Consider the following 14,409-nt stretch of genomic DNA (forward strand, 5'->3'; position numbering starts at 1 on the left):
AGATCTAAATCTTAAATTTCTACATCACCAAGATTACAGGAAAGAGTACAAAGGTCATAGCTATATATCCTAGACAACAAATATAACAAATATTCCTGTCTTTCTCTATAACAGAACGGTGTGAGGTACAGAAATAAACAGTAAGAAAGGATTTTTTTTACCCAGCTTTGTAATGCTCAGTGACACCTTTCTTCTTATTCACACGACTAACAATCAAAAATGTAAAGTGTCTTCTTAGTGTTAATTCTGTTATGATGCCTGTCATAGCTACCCAGCTATTAAACGTTTCCCCTGAGAAGGGCAGAGAAAAGGCGGCAAGAGAGATAATAACATAAGCCCTAAGACGATCTTTCATCTCTCCTCCTCTTTTATTCATCTATTTCTCTCGTCTTCACAGATGTAATGAGTGTCAGGTTAATGCTGCAGCCGCCACTTACAGGGTTCCCATACCTCACAGCATCTAATGGCCCAGTTCTGTACATAAACAGTGCCATTAGTGCACTGATCAGGCTGTTTATTTGTACAGTGATCAACCATGGAAAGTGTTTAAGAAAAGGATAAAATGCAGGTGTGAAATATAAGATGAAAAACAAAATAAGAGATGTAAATCACTAACGCAGTTGAGATTAAAAAAAAGATGCAAGGACCTTATAAATACGTATTACCTCAAAACAAATTGAAGGCAATCAACAGTGACAAGTAGAAATGACATTTTTCACACACGCTACATTTCAGCCATGCTGAGGGCCAAACACCGACAGTGTGTTTAATGTCTGTTTTACAATCACACATCATGCAGCACTGTGGGCACTGTGTGACTCTACTAATTTATACTAATTAAATTGTCAGCATCTGGTGCTCCAGAGTTGATTATTTGTAATCCTATATCACAATTTCAGTTTTCTCTAATAATTGTCTAATGATAGAAGAATATTGGCATTTGGGCAATTTTTTAAATATTTAATGTAATTTAGGATGTCTTCCTCAGTTTGAAAAAGTCTAGATAGTTCTGTGGGATTCCAAAGCAAAATAATTCTGTTCCTCAAATCAAGACTTGCAGTCATGATTAATAATCATAATCACAACGTTTGCAAAATAATCAAGATAATTATTTTTATCAAGATCATGCAGTTTGCATGCAGTTTGCCAACCTAACAGGCAGGCACTTTGCGTGATTCTATTCAGTTCCACTTTCTGTACACTCAATACAAGCAGGAAGCCAGTATATTTTCAGTATGTAATAAATTCATTACAAAGAAACCTTGGCACTGTCAGTTTACTAGTGGTGGAGGGAGAAGAAACACTGTTCTGAATTTGATTCCTTGGTGGGAATCGAACCTGTCACCCTGACAGTGTTAGTGCCATGCTGCTGCCACTGATCTATTTAGGACCAAATAACCAAGTTAGTGTAATTCCCATCCGAGTCTTTATTCCAAGTCAGACCTGCCAGACAGAGGCTGCTCCTGGGGCAACATGTTATTGTGAGGTGATGCGCTGTGTCCATATCAGTTGTGTGCATCCCATTGTACCCTGTAAGTAAGTTACAGCATATAGCCTTAGCCCCAGGCGTGGGCGAAGCTTACATTAGGCATGCATCTGAGCCTTGCTAGCTCACCGTGTGTTGAGCAGGTATTACACTAAGCATCGGAGAGTCCTAGAGCCGTGTTTTTTTGAAGGCCCACTGAGTGATTGGTGGGATATGTATTGCCCTACAGTGAGAGGCTTCACTCTGTAAAGGCGCTCGACGGTAATCGCTGAGTTAATCCCGCCCTGGTTGAAGCTGTATTGACGTTGTGAAGACGCGGTGTGAAGTATATGAATGTTTGCACAAGGAACGTGAGCCTGGAGTGTACACACACACACACACACACACACACATACACACACAAGTATCTTGTAGACATACTGCCTGTGTGGTGGCAGAGTCTCTACTGAGTTTTAATCTGTAATACTCCTTGCATGTGAGCGTGTGTGTATTCTTGCGTGTTCTGCATGTGCGTATTTTGTGATCTAACGATGCTGATGAACACTGAAAAAAAAATCAAATGTGATCTTTTGTTCTAGACAGTAAAGGGACACTTGGTGTTGCATGCAACCTGTATTAATAAAGCTACATAAAATGTTCTTTTGCAGAAAACAATTAAGTAATAATAAACTGGTTGTGATATAATTGAAATGTCGGTACTGTAAGGTGTGTAACCTTGTGCTTGGTTTTTGTGTGTGTTTGTGTGTGTCCTCTCCAGGTAACAACAAGGAAGAGGAGGAGGCCATGATGCAGGAGTGGTTCATGTTGGTGAACAAGAAGAACGCCCTGATCAGACGACAGAACCAGCTCTCTCTGCTGTACGTATAACATGTCACTCATTCATTTCATTGTTAAAATGCTTCATGAAGAGTATCTCAATTTCAAAAATTTATGAACTGATCTTACGAGCAGTTTGGAGTTTTACAGATCATACACACAGCACCTGTGCTACAAGGCACACTGAGAATGAACACTTCCTACCCGTATTTCTCCCAGTTTTCTTTTTCATATACTGACAAGCCTAAAAAAAGCCAGAAACACACAACTAAGCGCTTTGATCAGAGATGTTGAAGCAGCGGGGACCCGTGTGCTTACCACTCCATTCACTCCCTCTGTCTATCCGCCCATTGATTTACATGTGGACTGGATATGAAATCAATAGAGATGCAGCGATCACAACTCCATTGCTAGTCTCTTTTTATGTGGTCAGCTGCGACAGGTGGAGACACACACACACACACACACACACAATCTTACTCTCTCTCTCCCTCTCTCACGCTGTTTTTTTCTTCATTTGCGGCTGTTAGGATTTCAAAGTGTGCGAGCAGGGGAGAGATTGAAGTATTCATAATCACATTATATCGTGGGAAAGGAGAGGCTTTTAAAGCGGCCAATTGACAGAAGGGCTGATTATTAGCCCTTTCTGTTCTCTCTTTGTGGCAGCAAAGGAAAAAGGCGCCTGTGAAGGACAAATTCTATTAGGGGCAGAAATAGCTCATTTTCTAATATGGCTGAAAGAGGGCAGAATTTAATTTGTGCACGGATACACACACGCTGGCACCCTTCTTCCACACACACAAGTCACATATACACATACACACATGGGCATATACACACCTACATATATGGTCATCAGATACCTTTACATACACTTAAACTTCTCTCCTTTCTCTCTTGTTTCATTCCTGCTTTATTTATTTTCTTTGTCCATCTTCCCTGTCTCTTTTTCCTCTGTTTTCTTACCTCACATACACACACACACACCTCCACCTAGGGCTGTGCACGTGCAGCGTGTGTATCAGTTATGCGCAGTAGATTAATGCGAGGCCGGAGAAGGTCCGGGCGAGTAGCTGAATCGATGTTTATTGCAGGTTTCTTTAAGTGCTTAATGATTTAGTCATTAACATATTGATGAACTTTGTTGTTTTTTTTTTTTTTCCCTACCTAACTTGCCACAGGGAGAAAGAGCACGATCTGGAGAGGCGCTTCGAACTGCTCAACAGAGAGCTGAGAGCTATGCTGGCCATTGAAGGTAAGACATACATTCACACACACACTGAGGATGTGGAGGCCGTGACGTTTAATGTGTGTGTGCTTGTGTGTGTGCGCAAGCTAGAGGGATGATTTTTTTTTTTTTACAGTTGTTTTACCAGGCAGCTCAATTGAGAGTAAAATGTTGCTCGCAGTCTGTAAGTTGAAGTTAATTGCATATCTAACTTAATATTAGGTTCATTTTCGCAGATAAGGATTTTCAAAGTAACTTAATCAGCTTCCACTGCAGAGTTAAAATATTCCTGTTACTGATTACAAATGTAAAACAAGCAACAAGGAATCTGTAAGGGATTACATTTTGAAAATACATAGTGGGAGGATTTGTTACGATTGTGTAGTGACTTTAGTTATTTAATTGTACTGGCCATAGTTGCTGATTGATTTCAGCATCCAGTCAGTGGCACTGTGTTGTCAGATATGATTTTAAGAGCTGAACATGTGATTCTGTGCCAGAGTAGTCGGTACTTTTGGCAAATGCAAATTTAAGAGCCACTCAACCTGGCTAAGTATTAATTTCCCCTCACTGGTGATACTGAGCAGGTGCGGTTAGTGTTAAGTGTGTGAGACGAGATTTTCAACTAGATATCCACGTAATTCATCTTACTTTACCTGCACAACAGCATGCATATGGTTTTGGTTTTGGTCAGCCCTGTCTGCATACTGCTCAGCCTTCACTCAGAGCCTAAAGCAGGATGATTTGAATTCTGCGTTGGCTTCTTGATGAGGATTAAGATGCGAGCTTGCGAGGGATTTCACTCCGTGATACTTGATCAATGCTATCTATCTCCTAGCTAGACCTGAATAGCCAATGCCTGATTTGAAATCTAGCCACAGCAACACTGAGAGAGAGAGGGCTATGGGGGAGAAAAAAAATGCAGTTATATTATTGAAAGCTTGTTAACTATACTGCAGCTAGAAAAGCAGCCATTGTGTCGTATCAAAGTTGTCAGAGGGCCAGGAAAGTTTAATCCCTTTCGACTGCGTCGTCTTTGGCAAAATGAACCTTTTGCCAATCAATGCTAATTGATTTTGCCATTCGACATTGACCCCCCCACTCCCGCCACACACACAAACACACACGCACACCTCCCCCATTTGCAGCCCTTGGACAGCCATGGTAATTTCGCTGGGCACCTGATAAGATACCTGGTCCATAATAAATCAATTGTAATTAGCAAGGGAAGAGGCGGGACGGACAGGTAGAGGGGGGATGTGGGAGGGGGCAGACATGCCTAGCCGAGCAGGAGCTACAGATGGAGGCCGTGCTGTCTGCTTCAATGTTGATTTCTTCTGTCTGCGCCGCCTTCACCCACCCACCTTATTTATTTATCTTTATTGAACCGCTGTGCGTCCGTGGCTCTCGATTCAAATGGGAGGCTTTCACATTTTCTGGTTCACATGCCAGAGTGTGTATCAGTGAGTTTACCTTTGTGTGTGTGTGTCGGGGGGGGGTAGGGGTGTTGGGGAGTCTACTTGTCAAAACATTCGTGTCAGTGCTTGTATGTGTATCTGTGTGTTTGGCATGCCAACTTGTGTAAATGTATGTTCGTTTATATCTGTGTATGTCATGTGCCTACCTGCTTGCCTGTGTGTGTGTGTGTGTGTGTGTGTGTGTGTGCACCTCTGCTTGTGTGTGTGACAGAGAGAGCAAGCCAGAGAGCAGAGAGATAGTGTGTAAGGTGGAGAGGTGGTGGGTGGCGTGCCACAGCGCTCCTCTCTGCCTTCATGTGGACTTGTTGGATTTGCCAGTGACTAACTTATCAGCCGGCCTTATTTTCCTCCCTAAGGGAAGCACTTAACATTCACAGGCTCTACCTTGCTGTAGCCAGCCACAGATAGTTCTGAGCTGCTGGGAGTGGAGCTGTGTGTGTGTGTGTGTGTGTGTGTGTGTGTGTGTGTGTGTGTGTGTGTGTGACAGAGAGAGAGAGAGAGAGAGAGAGAGAACCTGTTTGTCTGTGTGTCTGCATCTATGTCAATCTATCAGGTGTTTGTGTGTCTGTCTTTCTCTCTGTCTGTGGATATCTGTCTGTGTGTGTGGATGTTGATGCCTTCACGGTGTGTGCGTGTGCGTGTGTGTTTTGTGCCCCCTCTTCCCAGCTCTTATTTGGTGCTTGGGCAGGTCCATTGAGTGATGGTCGGGCGTGCGAGTAATTGCTGATTTGGTTGGCCAGTCGATGACAGAGAGAGATGCACTGAATCAGAGCAGGGAGACAGAAACACATACACACATCTCCAAGATACACACACACACACACACACACACACACACATATACATATATATATATATATATATACACACACACACACACACACACACACATATATATAGGCATAGTTGCCACATGTTGAGCCACAGCACAGTTAAGCCATGTTTTCAGTCTTTATACATTAAAAGTTATTAAAATGAACACTACTTTGCTGACAGCCAGTTCAGTAAAAGTCGATATGGGTAACAAAATACAGAATATATTTTTTTAAATTGTTCACTGGTAATGGTTAAATTAGTGGCTTGGATAAGAGTCAAAAGCTTGAGACGAGTGTATGAACTGCCGGTGTGTGTTTTAGCTGCTTGGCCCCAGTTGTGGTCAGACCGCAGAGCAGAACAGAGAAGCGGCTCTGACTTGAGACATTTTACTCCACAGTCACATTTCAGAACGGAGCCGGGTGCTGCAGCACACTCAGACACATAAGAGAGATGAGAGCGGGGGGAGAAGAAGGCGAGAGAGCTTTGAGGTGGAAAGAGGAGTCAGAAGGAGAGAAATGATGGTTGTGGGAGGAGGGAGTCCGTTAAAGGGGCATTCTGCTGAAATCAACTTTGAACCTGCCATTCTGCACAAGTCGACATTTTCCTAAAATTTCCCCAAGATGATTTTTTTGAGCTATTAGCTCCAGTAAATTCCTTACTGTGGATTTTTGTGTGTGTGTGAGTGTGTGTTTCAAACACACAAGTCAAAAAGAAGGAAATTAAGGAGAAAAATTCAGAGGTGGGGATGCAGGGAGGGTAGAGGGAAGGAGTAGGGCTATACAATTACAGCTGCAAGGATAATCCCTTTAATTTAGCTATATTGTGCGATCATCATTATTAATCACCAGTATTAGTCTTGATGATTTGAGAAATAATTATTTTACTGCACTTTTTGCATCAAATATTATCATTCGACATCTGAATCAAGCCGGCGTTCTACATAGCTGTGGAAACTGAAACTGTGCCACGCAGTTATACCCTTTTACTCCTGCAGCCTTACTTTTGGGGCATGTTTTTTCTCCATTATGATGCTAAAAGCAGCGCGGGGTCCAACAGTTGTGTGAGTTTGATTAAACGTGCAGCAGAGGAACACAGTTAGCGGGGTGGGGGAGGTTGAGGCTGTTAGGCAGGCGTTGATGTTGTTTATGGGCATGCCCAACGATAACCGCCTCCTTGTACCTTCTTGGTGTGATGCCAGGCAGGAAAATGCCATCTGTATGCCATGCTCTCATCTCCCTGCCACAAAATTGATCCACTATGCCCTCTTTATCTGCTTACCGATTCACACCTATGTGTACACACACACACACACACACACACACACAAATACACGGTGTCTTGGCTCCCTTCGAGGGCTTGTGTGTGTGTGCCTGAGTGCACGTGCATGTTTTAAAGTGGACGCCCTCTCGCTGTCTAAAAGGGATTTATGCATAGCCGGGTCCCAGAGTTTTTCCTGTTACGGTTTGATATGATAAGCTTTTTTTTTATATGTTTAAAATCAATATGTAATCCTATGCAGGAGCTTATCCCTCTCCACACCCCTCCCACCCCGCCCCCACCCCCTCCAACAACCCCCCCTCCACCTCACCACACACACACACACACACTCTTCCCATTTGTAAATGTATTTTGGCTTTGTAACACATCGTGGCGGCGTGCGAGAGACCCTGATTGATTAGGTGCACTGTGGAATCCTATCTCATGGGCGCCTTTTGATGATGTCGCAAACTCTTTAAGGGATGCTAGTTGACTGGAACCACCGGTAGCAAGTATCTCCGTTCCACTAGTTGTCAGACTGTGGTTTGGGGGAATTCAGGAAGTGAGCACATTTTTTTTTAAACCCACAGAGGTTGTTTGTGCTGTTAGGTTTGGGTTTTCCTCATTCAACATCTGGGATAACATTGCAACTTTATGGAGACGTTTTGCATGAAAGGCAGCAGAAACCGTGTGAAAACTGAGGGTAAACGCCCCTTTCAGTCACTTGCGTGCAAAATGAATTCTAAAGTTAGTTTAACTGCATGAGTTAGTCTCCTGATATCCTCTACAAGGCGTGCAGTTTTGTGTTTTTTCTTAGAACAAGTGCCTCCTGTGGTGAAACTAACATGAGATTATATGCTGGTTATGGTAACATATGGGAGAACAGCTGTTAAAATTGTGCATTTTGTTGAGATTCATGCTTGATTTCGGGGATGGTTTACTTTTGTCTGCTCTGTCCCTGTTGTGAAAAGTTAAGAGTCAGTTTCCCTCTCACTCAGTCAGATGCCAAATTATTTTAATTGTAAATAATAAAATCTGTCATCAGCAAGAAATTTTATTCTTGCATCTGTTAGAGAGTGAGGTGGCTACCCTGGACTTTTTATGGTCACTGCTTTTGTACATTTTTTCCTGCATGTTAAGACCACATTTTGTTACAAAGAGTTAAACCATGGAATTAACCACCTCACTTTTCTTTTGCTGCTCTCAGATTTAGTGATTTAGTTTCTAACCTGTTGGCATGTGATGAAGAATTCAACTATGGGCTGCCATTGAAGCAGGATTTATTTGTCGGCCATGTTTGCCCCCTGCCGACTTTGTTCTCCTCTGGTGACACTTTGTCTCTTGACTCCACTTGGACCTCGGCCAAAACCAGCTTTTGGAGGCCTTTCCGCAGGAGAGGAGCGGAGAGGAGAGAGAGAGAGAGAGAAAAGAGAAAGAAATCTACAGGAATAAGTTCATGCATTTGCCCCGGTAGTCATAAACGTCTGTCGCTGAGAACTCCAGAGAACGTCCTGTCTCAAGTTTTATATTAAGCTGTGGATAAAATACTGTGAAGTCACATCGCTAGAATGTGTGTGTGTGTGTGTGTGTGTGTGTGTGTGTGTGTGTGTGTGTGTGTGTGTGTGTGTGTCAGTGAGAGAGAGAGAGAGAGAGAGAGAGAGAGAGATGGATAATGCATGTAAAGCAACACTCCATTGGGAGGGCCCTGTCTGTCTCTCTCTCTCTCTCTCCTTCTCTCTCTCTCTCTCTCTCTCTCCTTGCTTTGAGAAAAGGGGACTTTGGACCAGTTTGCACTCTTGAATAAATTCAGCATTGGAGGGACTGTGTGTGTGTGTGTGTGTGTGTGTGTGTGTGTGTGTGTGTGTGTGTGTGTATTTATGTGTGTGTGTGTTTGGGGGTGGGGTTGAACCAGCGCATTCTTGTGTGCCTTGTGCAGACTCACATGGTTACCGTTGGCGTGCATGGCTAGGGTTATCTGAATAAGCACCCACCATGTGAGTTTCAACGTGATCGCCCAGACCGAGGAGGGGGGGTAATCCAGAACAACTGCACACACTCCTTCCAAGTCTCTCTCTCTCTCTCTCTCTCTCTCTCTCTCTCTCTCCTGTGCTCTACTCCCTGTTTTTCAGAGGGGGGCTTCGCTGAGTGGCTGCAGGGTGTTTTGTTTTTTCGTGGGTGTCGGGTTACCCAGCCTGCCCTGCTCTGGTGTTGTCTGGTCACGTCTCTCATCGGCCCTCTTTATTGTTTACCTTCCTAATGAGGGGGGCGGGACTCAGCGACATGTGATTGACAGCAATGTGCTTACCCCCCTACACACTCCGGTCGACCAGGACTTTGGCTTTTTGGCTAGGAGGTGCTGGGAAGGAAGGAGGGAGGGAAAGGGATTTTTTTTACATACCTCTCTGTGTTTTTGTGGGAAGTTTATTCATTTTTTTTTTCTTCTTGAAGCTGATGCCCTCCCCTTGTGGGCAGGCCTTGTAGAGAGGGAATTGTGGGATAGCAGAGTTATGCATTCGCATGCATACATTCCAGTCCCACATTTATCTGAAGTTAATGACTCATATGAGTTGTCGGATTTTTCTTTTTTAACTGTGAGGCAGTTGGTCTTGCTTTTTGTCTGTTCCCAACTGCCTGCCCCCATTTTGTTTAAAAAAAAAAAAGAAAAAGAAAGAAAAAAAAGAAAGACTCACATCAAAAACAGGTTTGGTACGTATTTGGCATTTTTGAAGTATTAGTCCACTCCCCTACAAAGGCAAAGAGGAGAGTAATTTGCCTCTCTGAGAAAAGAAAATGGGATGGGATGGAAAGGAAGAAAGAAAGAAGAGAGGAGAGAGCCAAATATTGGGACTGTGTTCATTTCGCTCTGTGGTCGACTTCAAAGGGACGACCGGGGCCAATGAAGAGAGCGCAGACCTTTCAGGACAAACACACTGGGCCCAGCATGACACACACACACACACACACACACACACACACACACACACAGCCCGACTGCAACAATTTGACTCAACAAGGGGGGAAATATTTATTTTTAATAAAGCCACGCTTATTTTGGGACTGACATTTTACAACATTCCTTTTATTTTCAAATCAATAGGCGGTTAAATATTGATAGAGGCTGAAGTTAAACGTGGCCTATGCGCCACAGAAGTTGCACACGGTTCAACTGTTTGTATTCTCTCTGGGATGTAGCGGGTTTTTCTTTTTCTTTTTTCTTTTTTCTTTTTTGAAATGGTGGAGGGCTGCACGGGGGAGACTTTCTCACACTGAGTGGAGGAGTAGCTGGAGTTTTCTGGCCTCCCTTTGGCGGCGGGACAGCGGGGGAAATCTCTGCTATCACACAAGGAGTGACTGACAAAACAGCCATCAAGTCATTTTTAAATGTTAACCTAATTCAATATTTGAATGTGTTTCAGCCTTTAAGAGATATCATGGTTTAGGTGCAGTGCAGGTTGTTTTAATTGGGAATTTTTAGAAATCAAATAGATGTGAGATTGACTTTTCAGCTTCCCAGAAACTAGGAAAAAAATCCAATAGTTTTTATGATATTGTTCTTGAAGCTATGTTCATTATTTGGCTGGTGTGGTGGTGGTGGGGGGGGGGTTAGTGTTGGGTGTATCTGGAGCTGGGGCGCCGGGCGGATATTTGAGCCCCAGGGGGAGTGAGTGCTCTCCTGCCCCCCTTAGGGAGAGGCTGAGCGGATCTGGACGGGGGTCCCACCTGGGCCCTGTGGGGCCCCTTCCTGGAAAGACCTGGAGACCTGAGTGATGAGAGTCAGGGGGCCCATCCTCCATACAGTTGTTCTCCTGTTTGTTTATTTGTTTACTTGTTTGTTTTACTAAACAGACTACATTGTGTACCTAGACACTAGTCGAAGATGTTCATCGCAGAATTAAAACCTATTCTTAAAAAATGATTGTTGGCATTAAACTAAATTGCACTGTGGGTTTGTCTTTATGCTACGGATCGCCTTGAGGCCTTTTCGCTCAAAAGAGTTATGGTTGAGACACAGATATGGTCATCAGTGTTTTTGACATTTTGACTGAGGGATTAAAGCTAGCAAAAAAAAAATCCAAAATGTATTTATGGTATTTTAGAATAAAATCCTGCATATATTTCTATTTGCATTGTAAGACTGCAGTTTAATGTGTCATATCGCTCAGGTGTATTTGCTCAGGTATGACATTATGCACACAGCCTGCAGCAGTAATGACTGAATGTGTTGACAGATGGGTTTCTTACATTTACACTGGTACGTGGGAACTGTCCACTTAATCATGACAGCTGAAAAGCTACATCTCCATATCTTGACAATAAGTTAAGATGATATTTTACCAAACTGTGTCCACTGCTTCAGTTTGGCCTGTTGCTGTGTTAAGCAGCTGTCTATCCACTGAATGATCTGAAGCTCTTGAGCACCTGCTGAAGCGTACAACCTCTTCTTGTTCTGTGTTCAGACAACCTGTCCATCATGTTGAAGTCTTTGTAGTCCTTAGAAGCATCTGGTTGTCCTCAAAGCGTCTCAGTGGCCTTGAAACAGAGCTGCACGGCTGTCCCAAAACTTGAGGTTATGTCCAGTCTATAAACAAAGTGGATTCTTTAATAAGTGCTCAGGGAGAACTTGTCCAGCTCAAAAGGGTCCACGTTAACTCAGCATTTAAAAGTTTGTCTTTCACTCATCAACTTGAGTTGATCTAGTTCCTGTGCAGTCCTGTGGTATCTCTGATGTGTGTCTCTAACACAGCACATCCGTAAGTTCCTGAGAGGGAAAGAAACTAACGGTGTCATCCATGCATGAGACACGCTGGTTTAGGTCTTTTAAAAAAAGAAAGAAAAAAAAAACTTCAGACAATGCCACAGGCAAAATCCACCAATGTTTGGTCAGAGACAGCTTGTGTTAATTTCCCAGCCTAGGTCCTGGTCTTAACGTGTGTGTGTGCTTCTCTCTGCTCTTGTTGTAGACTGGCAGAAGACGGAGGCCCAGAAGAGACGAGAGCAGCTGCTGCTGGATGAGCTTGTCATTCTCGTCAACAAACGAGATGCGCTGGTCAGGGACCTGGATGCCCAGGAGAAACAGTAAGCTACGCACAGTCCTCCAACACCAACACCAAAAATAGGAGAAGTCACTTTGAATGGGAGCTGCAGCTTTGTGCCTAAAACATGACTGTAAAATATTTTTTATAAAGCTCTTCAGTCATGCACAGTCATGTTGGAGTTAGTTTCTTTTCTTTGCTAGTGCAGGCTCAGGGTGGGAACAGTGCTATCCACTCTCGTTGGTAAGTTTTTGCAAGAGCCTTCCGTTGCTTATCTATAAATTTCCAGAGGTCCCCCAGAAACCGTAGACGTAGCGAAAACACATTGCAAGGCACTATGCATTCCAGCCAGCCCGCAGTCATCCTGCGTGCATGGCAGCACAGCAGCAGCAGTCGCAGCACACCTGCATGGGCGGGATCCCTTCCAGATTGGCGGCACCGTCTGCCAACAGGGTGCCAGGCGGGTGAAAGGTCAGAGCTTGGCCCCTGGCGCTAGGCCACGCCACAGGTGGCATGGCGACGGTTGCCGTGGCACAGACTGTGTACCTGTGCACACACCCCCCACACGTCCCCACACACCACCGGCCCATCTGACCTTTTGACCTTTACCCTCTGCAGGGCCGAGGAGGAGGATGAGCACCTGGAGAGGACACTGGAGCAGAACAAAGGCAAGATGGCCAAGAAAGAGGAGAAGTGTGTCCTTCAATGATTGTCATTTCAACAAAAAACAACCAACCAACAAATGTAGCCGATAAAAGAATTGTATTATCATCATTATTATTATCATTATATTATTATTATTATTATTTCATACTGGCTATCTTAGACATTTGTATCACATTTATTGGAAATCTAATCTGGTTGTTTTGGTCAAACTAACCCAAGAGACTTGGCTAAAGGGGCCCTGCAATGCCTTGCACCAACTTTATACTGACTGAAACTGTCCCAATTCCACACTACGTTTTTATTGTTTCTTGTTTGCTTTACCAAGAAAGGTACTTGTATGTATTATAAATATGTATGAGAGAGAGAGAGGGCAGTGCAAAACCTATCCCAGGGCTCAAGCAGCCACACTCTTGACTCTGACAAATGGATATTTGTATGTAATGACGTTTGAATTTCAACCTGAGATGTTTATTGGAGACGCACACAGCCTACTCTGTCTGAATGTGGAGATCACTCGGCTTGAGGTACAACACAACTTGTATTATTGGGGGATTTTTTTTTTCTCATGTTGAGCAGATGTGGGATTGACTTTTTAGTTTGACTTCTACAAGAAAAGAGGAAAAAAAGAGGAGACGTTATAATGTCGGTCTTTTCAAGCTACGTTCGTTACTTGACTGTACCTTTTAAATATTTCACTTCAAAGTTTTTACTTGTAAAATCTCTTTAAAGGGGAACACATTACCGTTCATAAATCTTAACTTTCATATTACTTAACTGACTTGTTTTCTTGGCTTGAAAGCAGTTTACCAAACATTTAGCAGCTGGTTCAGCCAGAAAGATGTTTAAAAAAAAAAAAAAAGAAAAGAAAAAAGAAAAAAAGAAAGGAAAAAAAAAAAAGAGTCATGTTGTATATTTCCACTGTTCTGACCAATAGCTTTCAAAATCCTCCCTTTTTTCCGGGATTCATGCAGTCGATAGCAAAAAGTAAGTAAGTAAATAAATAAATAAATAAAAATATTTATTGCCGTTTGTCCTATAAGCTGCTTGTAAGTGAACTATCATCACAGTCGTGCATTTTGCTCAGCAACTTTGTTTCTATTTATTGTATACTGAAGAAGAGAAATATGCTTCCATGTGCATCTCTTAGTTCCACATTTGGTGCAGCTGTCTACGTGTGAACATTTATCTGTTTATTTATTCCAGTGTCATAACCCAAGTCTTCAATAAAGTCCTTATGCTTTCGTACTCCAAAGGGAGTGTCTGGTGTATTTCTCGCCCTCTAAAATACAGTAGAAAAATATTACAGGCCGTTAAGCTGCAAGTAGATTTTATCATTCACATAGCCACATGCGTTCTCTCTTTTGAGGAGGTTTTTTTTTTTTTTTGCTCTGCTAATTTACTTAACTAATATTAATATTTATCTATGACTTTTAATGTAATTGGTAGCCCCCAGGTCGTCTTTTCCATGTGGTTGTAAATTGTGCTGCATTTTTACAGCAGCACACACTGCTACAGACACACAAATCCTGCATCTAGTGTTTTCCCTTTAATGTCTTCCAAATTTTCCATATTTCATCGAGTTTCACGATCGTCACTCTCGGAAGTTTTTTTTTTTTTTCTTCCCCCAAA

The 14,409-nt window shown here is 43.0% G+C and overlaps 1 protein-coding gene across 3 annotated transcripts in view; it reads left to right on the forward strand.

Annotated features, from left to right (window-relative positions):
* ehbp1 (EH domain binding protein 1) overlaps positions 1 to 14,032 on the forward strand; it is a 174,881-nt gene extending 160,849 nt beyond the window's left edge. For all 3 annotated transcript variants that reach the window (XM_030070143.1, XM_030070144.1, XM_030070145.1), the window contains 4 exons: positions 2,244 to 2,343; positions 3,484 to 3,557; positions 12,043 to 12,157; positions 12,733 to 14,032. In XM_030070143.1, the coding sequence (XP_029926003.1) occupies positions 2,244 to 2,343; positions 3,484 to 3,557; positions 12,043 to 12,157; positions 12,733 to 12,823 (380 nt within the window). In that variant the 3' untranslated portion in view covers positions 12,824 to 14,032. The remainder of the gene's footprint in view (positions 1 to 2,243; positions 2,344 to 3,483; positions 3,558 to 12,042; positions 12,158 to 12,732) is intronic.
* The last annotated feature ends 377 nt before the right edge of the window (positions 14,033 to 14,409 follow it).

Source organism: Myripristis murdjan, chromosome 15 (assembly GCF_902150065.1).
Source record: "Myripristis murdjan chromosome 15, fMyrMur1.1, whole genome shotgun sequence".
In the NCBI taxonomy this organism is placed as follows: Eukaryota; Metazoa; Chordata; class Actinopteri; order Holocentriformes; family Holocentridae; genus Myripristis; species Myripristis murdjan.